This window comes from Pagrus pagrus, assembly GCF_965226575.1.
Source record: "Pagrus pagrus genome assembly, chromosome: 14".
Classification (NCBI taxonomy): domain Eukaryota; kingdom Metazoa; phylum Chordata; class Actinopteri; order Spariformes; family Sparidae; genus Pagrus; species Pagrus pagrus.
Genome location: NC_140198.1, coordinates 30149705 through 30169805, shown reverse-complemented (window position 1 = coordinate 30169805; position 20101 = coordinate 30149705). Strand labels below are relative to the sequence as shown.

Sequence of the window (20101 nt, the reverse complement as noted above, 5' to 3'; positions counted from 1 at the left end):
TAAATACAAGCATTTGAAACAAATCATTATTTTTGTACAGACTGAATGAATCTTCCAATGGTCTAAGTCACACTGTCACATTCTATCATCATAATAAGCTCTTGTAAATAAATAGATAAATAAATAAAAACAATTCTGCCTTGAATTGGAGGCTATCTGAATATCTTCAAAGACTTCTGGTGGTACTTGAACCCCTTTCACAAGCAGGCCTGTTCGGCAGGGACCTTTCAGGTAGTTGTTGGACAATGCTGAACAGAGGAGCAAAGGTAATAACATCAGCAGTTGTGCTGTTGTAACTAGGGGTGTAACAAAATATCGGTACAGAAACATATCGTGATACTTTCTCTTGAGATATGATTATTGATGCGCTGGCGCCAAATATCAGTATTTTTGTTAAAACATGCGTCACATTGGAATGATAGCACAGGTGAACATGGTCAAGTTTCAGTTAGTGAGTGTGATAAAGAGGCACTAAGCAAGACTGAGCACTTTTTGTACATTGTTTCATCTCAGTTCATGTCAAATTCTGTGAAACAAACACCACAATGCAGTGAATAAATACATCATTTCTGCACTTTGCCTTTTTGGTATATTTTGTATATTGTAGACAGATATTGTGATGTATCATTATATGTTTGTCTTGCAATGTATCAGTTTTTGCAAAATCGCTGTATTGTAATGCTATCGTTATTGTGGGAAACGTATTGTGAATCTTATCATGTCGTGAGTTACTCTAGGTATCCCACTCCGAGTAGCTACAGGTTTTTTGTTAACGTACTAAAAGATTCGGCTCTCATGAATGTTTTATTTCCCTATGAGGTCAGTAATTGACAGCAATTACAAACTCTTGTAAATCGTTATTTTTTTCTTGCCTTAGTGTATAGGAAATGGCAACTGCTCTCAGTGGTCGAAACCCTGGTGGACGTGGGCCAAATCGAAGTAAGGGCCGGATTTTAGGCATCATTGATGCCATCCAGGATGCAGTGGGGCCACCAAAGCAAGCGGCTGCCGACCGGCGAACTGTGGAGAAAACCTGGAAACTCATGGATAAAGTTGTAAGTTTGGAGTGATAAAGCCCTCAAGCCTGTCTGCCAGATGGTAGTAGGAACACTGATTTTTCTAGTTGCACATTGAGAGGTGGAGCCATGGCTAATGGGGTGCACATGTATTCACTGATCATATTTTATGATGTATTGAATTAATTCAATCAATTGTTTGATATCTTCCAATGTTACACATCTTGCTGGCACAGAATTTTCAAACTCTAACTCATAAGTGATGTGTGCAGAAGACTGACTTTACCTTGACTAGACCTTATTCAATAAGATACTCAATAAAGATTCTGAAGATGGATATGTGTGCCTTTGCAGTAGAATTAATAAAGTAATTTGCATAATACTATTTACATTATTAACCTAACGGAGTTAGAGTTTGCCTTTGAACAGATTTTGATCTTAATTTACAAGACATCATATCAAAATCTGCAAATCCGTATACAAGACTCCATTTAAATTACATCTGATTATGTTTGGTTGCTGTGTCAAATGCTGGCTTATTTTTGTCATGTGGTAAACACAACTATATGTTTTTAGTTTATAAATGATTTCTTTGCCACAGGTCCGCCTCTGCCAAAATCCCAGACTCCAGCTAAAAAACAGTCCACCATACATCCTGGATATCTTACCCGATGCCTACCAGCACCTGCGGCTTATATTGGGCAAATATGAAGACAACCAAAAACTCACACAGCTCAGTGAGAATGAGTACTTTAAAATCTACATAGATAGTCTTATGAAGAAATCCAAACGTGCCATCCGGCTCTTCAAAGAGGGAAAGGAGAGAATGTATGAGGAGCAGTCACAGGACAGGTAAGGATTTTTGATATAGGAGATTTTTATTCAGATTATTTCTTTACTCTTTATGGAGGCTTTGAGATGACAATTGATGGTGACTGTATTCGTGGTTTACTGAGGTTTATTGTCTTGACCTGCCTTGACCTGAAAAACTAATATCGCAGTCTATTAAATCCCAAGCCATTAGGGGTGTAACAATACACAAAAATCACTGTTCGATACGTACCTCGGTTTTGAGGTCAGGGTTCGGTTCATTTTCGGTACAGTACAGGAACAAAATGCAAAACATAAATTTGCTTGTTGTTTATTCAGAACTTTTGTAAACCAACAATTTATTGTAACATTATACAAAATATGAAAATAAAATAAAAAAATAGAATACTGTTGTAAAGTGCTGCCTGGTAATAAGTTAAATAAATTATTGTCACTGTCTCTTTAGGTCCCTCTGCCAGGTTTGCACTGGTGTGTTGTTCATACGGGCTGAGTTGCTAGGGAGAGGCTGCTTGATTGCCAAAGTCAGCTGCGTTTGCACTAAGGTCATTTTTTTTCTTGTAGCTGATATTCACACTTGGGTGGTGCCGTTTCAAGTGCCGCGGCACAACGCAGAAATTCAGCCGAATTTAGCACAGAGCAGACAGGAAGTCTAACACGAAACAACAACAATACAACCGGTTGATTTTCAAAATAAAACACTCCGCGTTGATACAAGCACAAAAACCTCAAAAAAGAGACAAATACGCGCTCTTCTTCTAATCCTTCAGTCGGGAACACTTCGTGTTGTTATGTTAATAACACGTATAACTGCAGTCGTGTGTGATTGTGTAATTATCACAGGAATTCCTCGATTTCGTTTCTCCAGCTGTTCGGCGGAACTGCGCCGTGCTGGACTCGTCTTTCTCTGTTGCAATATTTAACCAGGAAGCCGAAGTGTTCCCAAGCAGGAGACTTAAGCAACAAGGGAGGGTCTTCAAGCTCTGGTTGCGCGCTAGCGTTAGCCATGATGTAAACAGGCTGCACGTGTAGCAGAAAATAAACACACGCAACTTCCGTTCTGGAAACTCACCCGTGCACAGCCCTGTACCGAACCGAACATCCTGTACCGAAACAATTCAATACGAATACATGTATTGTTACACCCCTACAAGCCATGATCAATTTTTAAATTTCTTGAAAGCTATAGCCAAACTTGAAATTGCAGATTAACTTGTCCATTTGCACTCTTGAAACACAATAGTAAATTAAAGTAAATAATTTTTGCCGTACATGCTCCTCAATTGTCATGCTGCTAGCCATAACTCATGTTGCATTATTTACAAAATGTCACACAACAAAAGCCATGTGTAGTGGATTTCATCCAATCAGCATAGTCATCTAGTTGGCTACATCACTCAGTTGGTTTGCCCACATAGTGCAGAAACTCTATTCAATGAGATTATGTGAAGTTTGGAAAGAGAAGTAAGAGAACATTAAATACTGCAGTCTCTACAATTTACCTGAAAAATAGACTGTAGCTGTCTAGTAGACCGATCATGACCTATGATTGTCAGAATGCTCACCCCTACCTGGAAAACAACCTACAAAGGGATGATCCTGTGATGCCTCACTGGCACAATGATGGAAAGGGAGTTAAATGGACTATCTGACAGGGGCAGGAATCACAGAGTAACTCACTATACTATCCATGATACGCTGCCCATGATAATGATAGTATCATGATACAGCGATTCTGCGATAATCGATGCATTGCAAGACAATCACAATATCTGTCAAACTGAAGAATACGAAATTGTGCAGGAATTACGTATTTATTCCCTGTATTGTTTTGTCAGTTTTACAGAATTTGAAATGAACTGACACAAAACAATGTGTAGAAGTCTTAGTTTTTTAAGATCACAAATAGAATGCATGCACCACGAAATATGGAGAGACATCTCCTCTCTCTGGAAAGAAGCTAAAACAGACATTGACACGCTTCGGAATGAGCTCTCAGAGAAAATAGAGGTTCTACACAAAACTCAAACTGAAACAGTGTATGTACAAAAAGAAATGGAAAAATCACTCAGTGATGCATCTGATAAGATCACAACTTTGGAAAGAAGAAGAGAAACTGGCAAAGGAATGCAAGAAATTGCAGGAAAAATGCACAGACCTCAAAAATGAAAGTCGTAGACAAAACCTGCGTATAGTCAGAGTCACAGAGGGCATGGAGGCAGGGAACCCGAGTCGCTTCACGGCTGAACTTCTTTCTGAAGTGCTTGGTGTTGAAGACTTTGATTCGCCGATCATAATAGACTAGGCACACAGAGGTCTGGCTCCGAAGCTGCAGAGAGGAGAGCGCCCACAAGCCATAATTGTCCACCTACATTGCTACTCTGGTAAGGAAAAGATCCTTAAATTATCAAGCAAAAAAGGCTGCTTACTTTACAAGGGCTACCACGTACACATTTTCCCGGACATGATTCCCAAGGTGAGAAGATCTTGACCTTCATTCAACCAGGCGAAGGCTAGGCTGCAGGGTGTGGGAGTTCCATACAGCTGAATCACAGAACAGATAAGTGTCAGGTTGGTTCACATAGACTAATTCTCCATTGTTCTTTTTTTCTCTGTTGGATGTATTTATATACAAGAAGACTGAAACCCCTTTTCTTTTAGTTCACACACATTCAAATAATATTTTGTAAATAATGAGGGCAGCTTTTTGTCCTCTCCCTTTTTTCAATTTTAAATGGACAGTAATTTCATATACTTTATTTAAATACTTTCCTTATCAAAAAGGTAAATTTACCTATTTTACTATATTATTATTAGGGCTGTCAATTGATTAAAATATTACATCGGGAATTAATCTCACATTTTTTATCTGTTCTAAATGTACCTTCAGTGGATATTTTTCAAGTATTTAATACTCAACATTGGAGTGGACAAATATGCTTACTTTATACAAATGTATGTTTATTATTATTGCAACAATCTAAAACAATGACGAATACTGTCCAGAATTTTTCTCCAGAATAACCAGCATGCTCAAAAAATATGCTGAAACCATAACAACTCAAGCCCAACAAGCAGATGGGCATACTGACCTGAATGTAACATTCCTTAGTAATACTTACACAATGTAGCATCCAGCTTACCACTTGTAAAGTTTAACTAAACAATGTTAATCAGCCTGCAAGCTGTAGCCACCCATTTAGCTATTGTAGTTGAAAATTTGTCTCATGTAGAGTTGTCCGTTGCAAACTATACAGCGTGGTCTGTCTTTAGTGAGGCGGAGGAAGCCTCTCTGCATCAGCTGTGTGCTGGGCCGGCAAGCAGTATTTGAGTTCAGTTCACATCGACAGTGAATGCAAATAACTTTTTTCTTGTGGAGAGAACCATCCGGCAGGGCTCTGAAGCTGAACTTGCCATTCAAAAGACCCTTATCTTTATCCATTTCTGGTCAAGGAGATTTGTTTCTACTTGCCATCCACAATATTACTGCTGCATCGCTTCCTGATTTCCCAAACTACAGGCGGGTCCAGGGTAATAACGTGCATGTGTTAATTGCGCGTTAAAAGCACACAGCTCTGGGTGTCCGCAAAAGGCCACGATTAGTGATTACAATTAGTTGTCCTCTCCTCAATTGCTGTTTACGAATGTTAACGTTTACGTCATGACGTCAGTGTGAATGTCAACGCCAGTAGGCTTTTCGCGACACAGCGCCACTCAAAATCCTTGTTTAAGTTCAATATTTTCAACTCACACTAATGCATGACACAAATTTAATCTGTTGCGTTACGGCTGGTGCGACGTGTTGACGATCGATTGTAATTGATTACATAAATACATCGATTTACGTAGTGTGTGTCGACAAGGAGGATGTAAGCAGTACTACTGCCATGCTCGAGCTGTTGAAGTGGAAGCATGCCGAGGCAGCTGGATTCACATTGGATCCGGCGGTGCAGCAAAATGCCGCAGGTTGGTTGGCAGGTCACTTTGTCCATGTGTGTGACGTGTTGGGGACCCCCACTGATCAGTTTGCCGAAAGACGAAGCTGCTATGTTGTTATTCTACTGATTCTACTAGTGATTGTTTTTCCTCATCGATGGATTAAAAATAACAGTAAACAACCAGGATGAGGCAGATCATCACTGTGTTTTAACCCATTAAGGCCTAAAACGCCTGAAAAAAATGCCTGTAAAACCTATGGGCGATTTTGGAAAGAACCCCTAAAACCTTAGGTTTTCTGGAAAACAGCACCCTGGTGTCAACGTCTACTAAAAAGCTGATATCTCAGCCTCTGTAGGAGATAGAATTCAAAATGTATTTGAGAGCTTACACCTGTGGCTTTGACAAGAACAATGTTTTATTTGTGCAAATCTTTATCAAAATATTTAAAACATTGCACAAACTATTACAAAGTTGAAAATACAATAAAACCAATAAAATAAATGACAAATCTCTCTAGTTATTATTTCTTATCAATAAACTTTTTATTTACAAAGCACTTTCCAAGTCAAACAGACACAAAGTGTGTAACAACAAATAAAAAAATAGAAAAAAGTTACATTTACACCTAGGATGTAGAATAAGTATACTGTCATCATCAAAATTTCCTATAATTATCATAGATCATAGTAATAAAACATATATTGCACTTTAAAAAATTTTCAAAGTGCAGTCAGAAAAAACATTATTATTTCAATTATTATGATTATGATTATGATTATGATTATTATGATTATTATTACCTCCAGATTGCCACGAATCTGTCCCGGGACATGTGTTTTTAGAGAGGCTGGTCTTGAGCACCATTAGCCCCATCGCTACGCAAAGTCCGATGAAACTTTTCATCTCAGTAGGAGTCACCGGATCCCACTTTGCTGACTTGGCCCTGGGTGGGGTTTCATTTCTCATCTGCTCAGAGTATGTGTTGGTCTGTGTCACAAGACGTGACCAGAGCTCCTCTGTAAAAATCTTTTCAAATACCTGCAATGGAGTTGCGTCTGCAGGTATGTTTATCTTCACGCCTGGTGTCCGGGTAAACAGTGGTGTGGTGACACGGTGATAGTTGTCCGTCTTCCACTCAGACGCGAAGCCTTCAAAATCTTCTTCTTCGTCTTTGCCATCTTCTAAGAACGTCTCCCTCATCCATACATCTTTCTCAATTGGCCCAGGAATTTCAAAATCTGGGTCGGCAATGCCATCATCGCCACTGCCACCGGCAATATCACTGCCCTCGCTGACATCTTTTTCTCCTCCGGTAAAGCTCTCTGTCTCCACCATTGTTTACAATCTGCCTGAAGCACATGTAAGAATCACCCTCCTTATTATGAGATGAAATCCTTAGATGAAATGTACTGAGAACTTCAAAATGACGTATCTGCTTTCCCGGCCTCAAAGGTAGAAATGCGCAACAGCGCCCCCGGCTTCAAAGGTAGAAATGCGCACATGCTCTCCCGGTCTAAATGGGTTAAACTGGGGGACAAGACCAAACCGAAGTGAAAGTGAAACTTAATGCTACGCAGAGAAATGTCTGATGTGTTCACTCTGTAGTAAATATCAAAACAAGTGGACTGTCTCACTATAAATCATTGTATGTTTTGGATTCTATAATACATCTTTTTACTTATCTAAAAAGGAGACAGAACCAACAAAGTGAAGTCAGTTTCCTATTTTTTATTATTTATTGAACAGTTTGTGCAGTAAGAAAGAACTTAAGATGATCGAGATTGAGCAAGGCCCCAGTGATTCTCAGGAGGTCTCTGTGATTGCCATGTGCAGAGCAGAGGGAAAAACCCCATACATTTTACATCCTGTTGATATATTTCAGACTGAGCTCTGAAATAGTCACCCAGCAGAGTTTTTGATCTATCTGTATAAACTTCTCCTAACCTAACCCTTAAATCTTGCTCTATCTCAAACTGCAGTTGCCCCAAACTCCTCGCCCAAAGCTCTTGCTTGTGTTGGCTTATTTTATCATAGTGAAAACAACATCTTTAGCAGTGTTTACAGTACACGCTGCACATTACTACTACTTACAGTAAAAGAGGAAAAAGAGTTTTTTTCATAATTGAAAGTCAAAGTTGAATCACTCCCAGTTATTCAGTAAATTGTAATTTAGCAGTTTTTGTTTGTACTTACTGAAAACTGCTACTCCCTTCATGTGCCGAAGAAACACATTACCCTCAGCTTCACATGTTTTAGGCAGTTTAAACAAGGTGTTATTACAAGAAGGCATAAATTCCCCTACTTTTAATAAAGCACCTTTCATGCTTGCATTAGATGTAAAGAGTCATGCGTGAGATGTCAGCTGTCCTGAGAGATGCCCTGATTTCTTTTTGTTAAGCAGTAAGACAAGCACAGATGTTAAACCATAATTAGTTTAGAAAAGAAAATTCCAGGGTAGTTCAGATCAACATTCGAGTCTCTGGCATCCCCGCTGGACAGCATTCACTCCCCAGTTACAGACCATGAGCAGCATATCAGTTCTTTGAAAACTAATGCCACCAAAGTTGTGCAACATCTGCAAGGCAAAGCATGCATGATGATACATTCTTTGCCTTGCAGAACATTTGGATCATAGTGTTGATGAAGGTTCTCAGTCATCCAGGTCAAGTTAATTCTAAGTGCTGTATCGTAGGCAACTGGACTTGTTTCAGTTCCTTGAAGAAGTTTCTCCTCTCATCCAAGAGGCTTCTTCAGTTCTAAACTAACTGGAGGGGAGGCTTTAAACCGCCCTAACAACTCTGAAACTCACACGTGAGAGTGAGAGCTCACACGTGTCCTTAACAACTTTGTACGGACACTCCCACACAGGGTTTAAAAGCCTGCAACTCCCCTCCAGTTAGTTCACATTTTTGCACCTATTCTGTTTTATTTGGGCTCTCGACATCATTGACAATGAGGGCTTGCCATCAATGATTTTTCAAGACTTAAATAAAGGTTGAATGAATGAATGAATGAAAAAGATTAAATAAAACCACTGAATGTGATATTAATTATTATTATTATTATTAATTACCCAAAAGCTAATATAACAAGATCTCTGACACTCAAGATTTCTCAGGGTCTCTGTTAAGGACAAGTCCAGTGAAAAATAAGAAATTGGTGGGATTTAGAATACACATACACAGTATCACAAAAACGCTGAAATTTAGCTCAGAGGGCCAAAATTCATAACTTAAAAAAGTATAAGGAGTACAGCCATAGGATTTTACAAGGTCCCATGAATGTAATAGACGTTTATACATGATTCTTTTCAAGAAAATCCATGACATGAACTAGGGAGACCCTAGGTGAGTTGGCATGGAATGACCCCATTATGTTCATAATGGTCTTTACAATTATTTTATTACTCTGATATGGTGATCAATGTATAATGCTGCGTTCAGACCAAACCCGAAGAAAATATTCGGGACTTAGATCACAGGGTTCTTAATTTTTAATCGATCAATAATAATAAATAAAAATACCCATCTCGGTGAATTTCTAACAAAGAGATTTTTCTGTGATCTGACTGCAGTAAATGGATCAAAAGGTAGCCGAAATAACAACGTCATAGGGCCATCTTGTAAAAAGGCTGAATTCATGCTCCGTCAGGTCTGTCATCCAATTGACAAGCAAACAACTTCTGCTTGTTCCCTGAATGGAGTTTGGGTCGATACGAACTATGCTGTGCTGTACTGAGACATATTTCCAAAACTTTCCAGGTAGTCTTACTTTCTCAGTCAATTCCCTCCACGGCAGCTCCTTATTTGTCCTGTCTCGGTACGAGTAGATGTGTTACCGTACAGCTCTGGGTGTCCGCAAACGGCCACAGGCAGTGCCTGATTACACTGACTGAGACCCGCAGACACACAGATGGATGCTCAGCAGCGCTCCTCCTCCTAAGTTAAATATTAGTGTACAGTAGGTACTACTTCAAAGTGGCCATTTCACTCGCAGGGAGCGAGATTCACGCAACGCGTGAAATGTCAGTGACAACTGTAGCCACTAGGTGGAAGCATAGTACTGAATTGCAGCTGAAACGATTTTGGGACAATTCCACATTTGACCACAATGTAGCTGCAATGGAGAGTGGCGCTGTTTTAGGCTACAGGTAGAGTGAATGGAGAGGGGGACTGCTAAACCGTATCAGATTGATTCAGACTGATTGTTTCACAGCGGTGGGACACCTCAGTTTTCTGGGTGACCTTGGATAATCACTTGTGCTTTCTTTGTTTTACAGTAGAGCTAAAATATGGACATTAGTTGTTTTTTAAGGAACATTTGTTTACTGGTAAAATTGCCGACCTGAATTATTGTCCCAGTCCGCCCCCGTGAGCCTATATCACGGCCTGACTGGATGTTGCTTAAATATAAGAATAGCCTATAATAATATCTGATACCCTAAAGACATCTGAGGTTGTAATTTCGCTCGCTCGCTCGCTGCAGCCACGGTTAAGCGGAGGCAGAAACAATTACGCACAGCCTACAGAAGTTTCTACGTCCATCTAAGCATTTAAGAAATGATTCTTATCAGTTCCATAATTCAGAGAGGATTTTTACTCAACGAAAAAATTTATAAAGATCAGCTTTTAGGTTGAAGACACGACAGCAGCACGTATGTCCACACGCTGATGTGTGTAATGACTGATGTATAGCTCCCCTGGTAGAGCAGCTCCCTCAGTAAGCAGAATCTTCTGCTAGTATGAGTTCGAATCTCAGTGTAGGCTTTAACTTTAGTTAATGTGTTTTCTTTTCTCATCATCATTATGATCACATATGGCTCCAAGTTTGAGCAAATAAATGAGCAAATGAGCATTAATTCTCCGCCGGGCCGCGGCACCAGCTTTCCTGCTTGTGTACATAAAATACATTAAATTCTGACACCACAACTGTAGCGTACTGAATATCAATAGATGATAACCAGGAAAAAAAAACGTTCTATTGATCTGATTCACCGGCTGCTTTCTTTCTTTCAGTTGTGGTGTCAGAATTTAACACAAATATTTGTGCTTTCTATTCCTTATATTTTCTACAACAGGCTTATAGAAAGAAGAACGACGCCACGTCATGTCAGACAGTTTTCTCTAGCTTTATTAAAATACATAATCAGCAGCTTCACAGTAGTCTGATATACAGAAGGTTATTTAAAGCGGAGTGAGTCCCTGAAGCAGTCTCCATGCAGGAGGAGATCCCTTGGCCAAGTGATCAATGTATTTGTTGCAGACCTCTTTGCTGTCCTCAGCGCGCAGGATGCACCAGGATGTGGATGGGGGTGGGGGTGGGGGCACTGGCGTAGCAAGCTTTTCAAAAGTGTGGGGGATGGATGTGGTCTTTCCAGTTAAGCGAACTTGTTCCAGATGCCTTAACATTTGCATTCCCCCATACTGAGGAATGTGTGTAGGGGACGAGAAGTAAGCACCATCCAGGATGTGTCCATCCTGCATTCGGAGGTGGAGAAGCTCATTAAGCTGTGTCTGGCCCTGCCAATGGCCGCGTTTCCCAGATTCGTTACGAAGCTCTTAAGTGCTAAGATCTTCTTAGGAGCGCTCTTAAGAACGCTGTGAGAGAAGGATGTGTTTCCCAGAGTCGCTCTTAGCTTAAGAAGATCTTTCACTAAGAAGGAAATGTAAGATCGAGCTGACCCACTCTTAACAGCCTTCTTAGCGACCAAATGCTCAGTGATCAAGACGCGTCAGGGAAATTTACATCCTCCACTTTTCGAAATAATAAAACAATGCTCAATGTTGTAATGCGCTCATAGCTGCGGACCACTGGCGCAAGAAACAGGTTAATAGAAGGAAAAAAAAAAACTTCTATTGAATTACACGTTTAAGTTTTCCACACACATCTGCATATGAGTTTATAGTACTACACATAAAAAAACAACAACCCTGTGGCATTTCACAGATATCAAGGGAACAGATGTATTAAACTCAGCTGAACCTCATCCAGAGAGGCTTCACCTGCTACTCTACAGTATATAAATGCGTTGCCAAAGTCCGCGCGTGTGATAAACCATGGCTACAATACAGCACATTCTCGCTGCGAACCAACAGCGTCGCCGTGCGCGAAGCCAGACGGTTTACATAAATGCATACGTGCTTCAGCACTTCTCCCCACTGGACGTGCTGTCAGACCGGGCTGTCCAGGCAAAGTACCGGCTGCCCCGTGCGGAGATCCAACGGCTGATCACTCGGTGTCCCCACACATCCAGAGAGCAACCGGCTGCAATTTTCCCCTCAGCCCGGAGGTGCAGCTCCCGGCTGCGCTGCGTTTTTACGCAGTGGGGAGCTTCCTGGAGGTGGTGGGGGATGGCACTGGCCTCAGCAAGGCATCGGTGTCACGGAGTGTGGCAGCTGTGACACCGATTCTCCTGCGCCATGCCATGGATGGCACCCTCATTCCAATCCACAATCCCTCCCTGGTGGATCCGTGCTGGATCGGTAGAAAGCACTACGCGGCCGTCAACACACCCACACACACACCCCGCCCACACACACACACACACACGATACATGCGCAGCCTAATTGCACCTGTGGGGGGGGGACCACGGGGCGCTGTGTGTGACTTATGCGCTGATAAAGAGGTGGGTGATCGATTTGCCTGGCATCGCTTGATTCAGTTTCAGCAGCACCACGGTGGACAGCTCCCGCTAAGAGCTTCTTAAGAAGCTTCTTTGGCTTGATCTTAAGGTTCTCCTAAGAAGGCAGTTAAGAACGCGTCTGGGAAACACCCATATCTTAGCGGTCCATCTTAGCCGAACCCTTCTTAAGAGCCTTCTTAAGTCCTTAACACGATCGAATCTGGGAAACGCCGCCAATGCTGTTATGTTCCTTAAATGGCTTGATTTAGTGATCAAAGTTTCATTTTCTTAACAATAAAGATGCCGTGTTCATCCATCTAGTTCTCTTATAACTGCACGCCATTATAAAATAACTTCAAATCAAATCCTTAATCATTGATAAAAGTGCGTGCTTCCCCCGCCCCCCCTCTCAGAAAATAGTTCCGACGTCCATGAAGCCGGTGAATCAGATCAATAGAACGTTTTTTTCCTGGTTATCATCTATTGATATTCAGTACGCTACAGTTGTGGTGTCAGAATTTAATGTATTTTATGTACACAAGCAGGAAAGCTGGTGCTGCGGCCGGCGGAGAATTAATGCTCATTTGCTCATTTATTTGCTCAAACTTGGAGCCATATGTGATCATAATGATGATGAGAAAAGAAAACACATTAACTAAAGGTACTGCTTATACCGAGATTCGAATTCATACTAGCAGAAGATTCTGCTTACTGAGGGAGCTGCTCTACCAGGGGAGCTATACATCAGTCATGACACACATCAGCGTGTGGACATACGTGCTGCTGTCGTGTCTTCAACCTAAAAACTGATCTTTATGCATTTTTTCGTTGAGTAAAAATCCTCTCTGAATTATGGAACTGATAAGAATCATTTCTTAAATGCTTATATGGACGTAGAAACTTCTGTAGGCTGTGCGTAATTGTTTCTGCCTCCGCTTATTAGCCGTGGCTGCAGCGAGCGAGCGAGTAAAATCACAACCTCAGATGTCTTTAGGGTCTTTGACGTGTGCACAAAAAAAGACCACAGTTAAACATAAAATGGGAATATCACAGATAAATACAAAATACAAAGAATAAGACCTTAAAAGACATTTAAAAGGCTTCATAGTGAGTTGTTGATGATGATGATGGCGGATGAGATGAATGATTTTTTTCACTAAGTTTGTCCTTGCTAGAGGGACCCTGTAGCGACAGGTTGAAGGAAGGGGTTGGAATGAGGTGTGGAGTGGGTGAGGTATTATTAGCTACATTCTTGTATTTAAGCAACAACGAACAGAAACATAAATCAGGCAACTCTGTCCATTCCCGTTCATGGTCACTGCTCCCTGCTGCTGCATGTTGTCGTCCTCCTGCTCACAGATGCCACCTGGTGGTTGTTTGGGCACATTGCCGCTTCTCATGAAAACACAATTGATCCTCCACTAAAAAGGTGCGTGATTCTCGCGTGAACTCGGCCACAACGAAGTAGTACCTACTGTATTTTTTCATATTCAGTCAAACAGAGTTGTTGATGTTGACAGATGATTTTGAAACAGCGGCGTAGAGGGTTCAGCAATCCTACAAAACTAGTAGTAGACTGCAAAACCTTTTCAGGTCCTTAAACATTCCTTCCATTGATCGTCTAAATTTGATCAGCCCTTCACAGTTGATGAAATCAAATGTGCTCTCATGTAAATGCAGAATGGAAAAGGCCCAGGTCCTGATAGCTTCCCTGCCGAATTCTTTAAAACATTTCCAGACAAATTATCCCCATTTTTGCTGAATATGTTCGATGACTTACAATCTGGCATACTCCCCTCGACATTACGTCAGGCTACCATTTCTCTAATATTAAAAAGGACAAAGATGTCCTATTTCTTTGTTTTGCACTGTTGTCAAGCTATTAGCAAAGATTACTGGCATTCAGAATCTGTTCTGCCAACAATTATTTCCACGGATCAAACAGGGTTTGTAAAGAATAGAAACTCTTTTCATATTGTCAGATGTGTATTTGTTTTATTTAATCACCCTCATTCTCTGAATTGGCCCTCTATGCTGATGACCTGTTACTGTTCATCGCCAACCCAGACAGTTGTTTTTTCTGCTGTGTTAGTTTTGCTGTTTGGCAAGATTTCAGGTTACAAATGTATCTTTTTTAGGAGTGAACTTTTACTCATTAACACTACTTCAGACTTTGCCCCATCAAACTTGCTATTGAAGACATCTCTGGAAAGTTTTATGTAGGTGTCTGTGTGACTAAGAACTATTCAGATTTGTTTACATGTAATTTCTCTCCTCTGCTGGTGCAATTGACTCAAGATCTTCAACACTGGTCTCTTTTACCTCTATCCCTTGCTGGCAGGTAAATTGGATGAATATGAATGTTCTCCCTAAGTTTCTATATCCATTTCAATGTATACCGATTTCTATTCCAAAACAGTTTTTCCATCCACTTGATAGCTCTGTATCCCAGTTTATATGGAACAAAAAAGCACCCAGAATTAGAAAAAGTATCTTACAAAAAAAAAAGAAAAGGGTGGTTTAGCATTACCTACTTTTTGATTTAATTACTGAGCTGCAGGTATTATAATTTATGATTTATAATGCACTGCACTAGTGTTGTATCAACAGCCAAACCCCACCATGGCTGCAGATGGAGGGCACCTCATGTGGTCCTTCCTTTTTTAATGTCTCTCTTGTGCTTCCTCCTGGCATTACCATCATCACCATATTCCAATAATATTATATTAACAAATTGTCTAAAGATCTTGGCACAACTCAAATGCCACTGTTGTTTCCAGGCAATACCCATTTAACCCCTATGAACTCCAATCCTTTGTTTCCTCCCTCTAATACTGATAGGGCCTCCACAACCTGGGAAGATTGGGGTAATTTTTTTAGGGGTGTGCAATTTATGATACAATCAAAAAGACCCTTAAATCAGTGTCAGAGTAAATTATCTTCCATCAGACTGAACTCTCTTATAGATTAGATGATAGATTAGAAAATTGAAAATTAAAGTAGTGAATGTAAATTTTCCTTTTGTATTGAGGAGCAAAAAAACAGCTGTAGCAGGTCATGTTTGAGTACATTTGTTTTACGTGATATTGCATGTCCTGCAATGCAACTCTTACACATGTGCACATCACAACATTGATTCTGAAATGATAAATTTTTTAGCCCTAAAGCCCAGCCTTGTTTTCCTGCCTTGCATCCTGTTTTAATGAGGTCTAAAATCAGATTAGGTGTCCACTTGTTTGTTTTTTTCCCATTTAGTTCATTACTCATTTCACACTACTGAATAGTGACATGACGATGAAAAAATGTTACAAATACAGTTGAGTATCCAGTCAATGTTGTAGTAGCTCACATTAATGTAATACGTTAGTGTGAGCTGTTCCATTGTGGGCAGGTGTTGCTGGATGCCACAAGCACTGTCTGCTAAACAAGACTGAGTAAGAAATAGTTTAGCAGCTTCTCTTGTCTCCTCTACTGCTTTGACATTGTTACTCCTCATTTTTAAGGCTGTGGTGTGGCTTATTTTGGCAGCAGCAGTGTCCTACTGAACAGCAAGAGTGTCCCTCAACCAAAATACTTGTTTTCAAACTCACTTCTGTCTGCAACCTTCCACCTCTGACTGAGGGATTAATGAAGAATATTTTTTATTTATCATAAAATACTAAAATGTACGAAGTTGTGTTTTTATTACAGATTCTATTTTTTCCTTGTTTATGCTTCTTTATGTAATTAGTTTTTAAATAAATATAATCTGCTATCACAATGGCATAGCACTTTTTTAATTACACATATATTCAATTCTTCAGGACACAGGATAATTCAGTTGTCATAGCAGCGGTAAACTTCCTCGATCCTTTTCATCAGCAACCCGTATAAATAATCTTTTACACAACACACAATGTCGTCTGACAAAGTAACATGAAAGGACGAACTCTCTTTGAGGAAATAGCAAATTGATTTCACAAATGCTATCATATATGTCTCCAGGGACATGAGTACCCATATGTGGCCTGCTGTGTCTTTGTGTAAGCCGGTTTAGCAGTCTGTCTCTTATGCTTGATTGATAATTCTGGGCTGCACCCTGTTTAATCCCCTCCCCCTTTTACCCTGTTTTCATTGTCCTAGTCTCCACATCTGACCATCTCATCCCCCATCCCATTTTATCTGTTTAACCCATGGTGAGACATGGATGTGATTAATTAGGAAATTAAAGGATGGAGGGGAAAAACACCTGTAAAGGAGTTTAAAAGATTGCACAGGAACTGTCTGTCCTTACTTTAAATGTTCATGTCTCAATTGTGTTTGACCCTGGGGGTATATTTGCACTTAAGCCTGAAAAACTATTCGTCTTTATGGCCTCTTCAAAATGTCCAAGAGCCCGTCATGGAGCGAGGGTGTGTCGGTCTAATGGTGTTCACTGTCTGATAACTGTACAGGTCCTTCACTCAACAAAATATAGAGAAATGTCCCACAAAGCAACATTACATGACCATACAACAGTAACGTAGTAACTGGTCGTGTCTTTGGCAACTTATATGAGGAAAAGAATACCGCAGTTGTTCGTGGAGAAGTGTCTGTCCGATCAACTATTTCTGCCCGAAAAACAGCGTCTGTCCCCGGCAAAGAACTTTAACTCACCAACTGTTTGTCGCGGTGGAAAAAATCACCACATTGTTCAGCCCTCCCAACGGAGACTTCAGTGAACTTTACCCCATAAACAGCCTCCCTCCCCACGAGTGAAATAGTCAGACAGTGTCCAGTTTACTGATGGTGATTATGTAATTATGTAATTAAGAGAAAAACGTAACTTTGTCATTTTCCAGGGTGTTTGGTGTGTCAGGATCCCAATCACAGCACATTATAACAGCATCCATATCATTATAAACAGTCAGCAGGTACATGTTTAGATTAACAGGAGGACACCGGGAAACACCTTGAAAAAAACACATACGTCATCATCATGATGTGTACCGTCACGCCTCCTTTGGAGCCGCAGCCTCTTCACTAAGTCACACTTGTTTGATACTTCCTTTTTAGATTTACTTAATGTAATGTACCTGGGCTTGAACTTGAAGCAAAAGTATAATTATTACAAGTTGCACTACTTTTTGTATTGGTTTCAGGGTTTCCTCCAGGATTTTTTTAAACCGTGGGGAGGTCTGCCCGGGTGGAAGAGGGGGGGTGACGACGACAACATGAATTTTGAAATGTGAAATTATGACTATTTCAAACTGAATGTTTTTCTAAATACATTATTTACTATAGGGTTTCCGGTACATGAATTGAAAATAATAATTGAAAATAGGATCTTGCAGAAAATTACCTGGGCATTACCTTATCTAAAGTTATGTCGTGCTGTTCAAAACGTGTATCTGAAACGTAACGGGTTTCCTCTATCAATAGAAAATTAAGTTTTACAGTTAAAAATTAATCTACAACAAAATAATATCTCTCTCTACTGTATGACCAAAGACTTGACATGCTTTATTAGGCCTAAAATAATCTCTCTTTAACAAGTGTCAATGGTACAAAACTAAAATAAAAATAAGAATCTCTCTGAAATAATGATAGAAATAATGCGTATCCTGTATTAACCAATCAATAACACATTTATCCCGACTCAGGATTTTTTCTGTAGCCTAATCCATCTATAACATTAGGGTCGTTTTCACGGGTTTGAACAAAACTGTATCAAATATAACCTAGCTTAGGTACAGGGCCGTAGCCAGGATTTTTGAAATACCGAGGTCAACATTCGGCAGACTCCACATGCATCTCACTGGTTCCTTCTCCTGCTCTTTCTCTCTCCTCTCCTCCTGTCTCTGTCCCTTCGACCTCTTCATCTCTCTCTCCTGTCTCATCCTCTGTTGAATTTTTAAAATGAAAAGTCTGAATATACTACTGAGTCATGATTACTATAATTTGACCTAATATTTTAATGCCATGTTTAGTCACATTATTACTTATCCATCCAAACATCCAAATAATATTATTGATGGATAATTCATACTGTGACTGAACATGACCTTAAAATATTATGATTCATTGCATGTCCTTTCATTTTTCAGCCTAGGCTACATTTACAGTAGGTTACAATTTAGCATCTCTATTGGCTCTGTTGCATCTGTAGGCTCGTTCACTATTTTTCTCATTCTCTTAGCTTATTACAATTCTCACCTTTCCTCCTCTTTGCCTGATCATCCTCTGCCTTTCTTGCTGCAACAAATGATAACTTGGATTGATGCAGCCTCTTACCACTACGTTGCATCTTTGCTCCGATTCATTTAATTGCCGTTCTAAAAATAGACCTGCAGTCACGTCGCGACCGTGCTTACTTTCGGTTTTAATGAAACGAAACTTAAGGAAAAAATACCAAGGACATGACCTCGGTGTACTCAATGGTGGCTATGGGCCAGCTTCGGTACCTTTCTTTCACCCTTTTCTCTCCCTCCACGTCGGACTGTCGTCTCTACTCTCTTCGTCTTTCGCGCGCCGCAGCCAGACAGGCAGGTGGTGACTCCGGTGTTGGTTTTTCAAAATAAGGGTATTTGCAGCGTAGCGTCACATTTCATGAAAAATACCATGAAGAGACATAAACATAATACAACATAAAAACAAGGTAAAAAAACAAACAAACAAAAAAAAACATTATTCTGAAGGTGTGGCGGCTTTTATTTTGCCGTGGCTGTGAGCCACAATCAATTACATGTAGAGGAAACCCTGGGTTTTATAAAAGATGTTTGTGAAATTTGCACAGTAAAAGTTCTGTATTATGACTGCAATTGTCTTTGCATTCTGATTCCTCACTTCATTAGAATCATGAGTGGCTCTTCTTTGTAAACAGCATCATTTTCTGGGGCCATGCAAACCTGTAATTCTTCTAGCGTGGAATTATTCTACAATATTCACTCATCATGACAGTAAAATAGACCATCCTAAGTCAATCTACTGCAGTGATTCCTCTCTCAACCAGTAGAAAATGCTGTGAACACCTGATTATGCATGAAAAAAAAAAATACCGTCAAATACCGTGATATACATTTTTGGTCATACCGCCCAGCACTATTGCTGCCTCTGCTTCAGCAATCTCCTTGCCTTTACTGAAGGTTGCGTCAACTTGTCTTTTTTCCAGGGTGATCACATCAATCAATTCAGTTCAAGTGAGTAATTACATGATTACTGCCCTGCCACAGAATTGCTCATTTGATAGTTTGCCTGCTAGGTAGGTCAAATGTTGCTGTACTGTCACAAACAGTGCCCTAAATGTTGCTCCATGTTATATTTCTAATATTATATTTCTGGCTGTGAAAATGATTGAAATTCTGTATAAATATAGTTAGATTGTATCCGATTTGCTGCACACTTATCCAAAGCACATTAGCAGTGTGACTGTTTACATTTTTAGTATGTGAGGCTGCACTGCAATTTCTCTCCTGCCCTTCCCTGATGTAGCAACCAGTGAGTGATTTACACAGCAGAGGGTATTGTAGCTAGCCTTACGAGCAGCTTCCTAAAATTATTGTCTCTAAATCAGCTGGATTAAAATTGCACTTCTTTTGCCAAGAAGCAGAGTGTTGCAGATAAAAGACAATCTGAGCTCCCTCCCTCCTCAACTAAGAACTCGGCTGCTCCCCCTCTAATTGTGAGTGAGGGTACATTCAGACCAAATATGGCGGTGTGGGGAACATAAGTACTTCG

The 20101-nt window shown here is 40.2% G+C and overlaps 1 protein-coding gene across 4 annotated transcripts in view; it reads left to right on the top strand.

Moving 5' to 3' along the window:
- cblb (Cbl proto-oncogene B, E3 ubiquitin protein ligase) overlaps positions 1-20101 on the top strand; it is a 204297-nt gene that overhangs the window by 11451 nt on the left and 172745 nt on the right. For all 4 annotated transcript variants that reach the window (XM_084374290.1, XM_084374292.1, XM_084374291.1 and 1 more), the window contains exons 2-3: positions 878-1055; positions 1618-1868. In XM_084374290.1, coding sequence (XP_084230416.1) covers positions 888-1055; positions 1618-1868 — 419 coding nt within the window. In that variant the 5' untranslated portion in view covers positions 878-887. The remainder of the gene's footprint in view (positions 1-877; positions 1056-1617; positions 1869-20101) is intronic.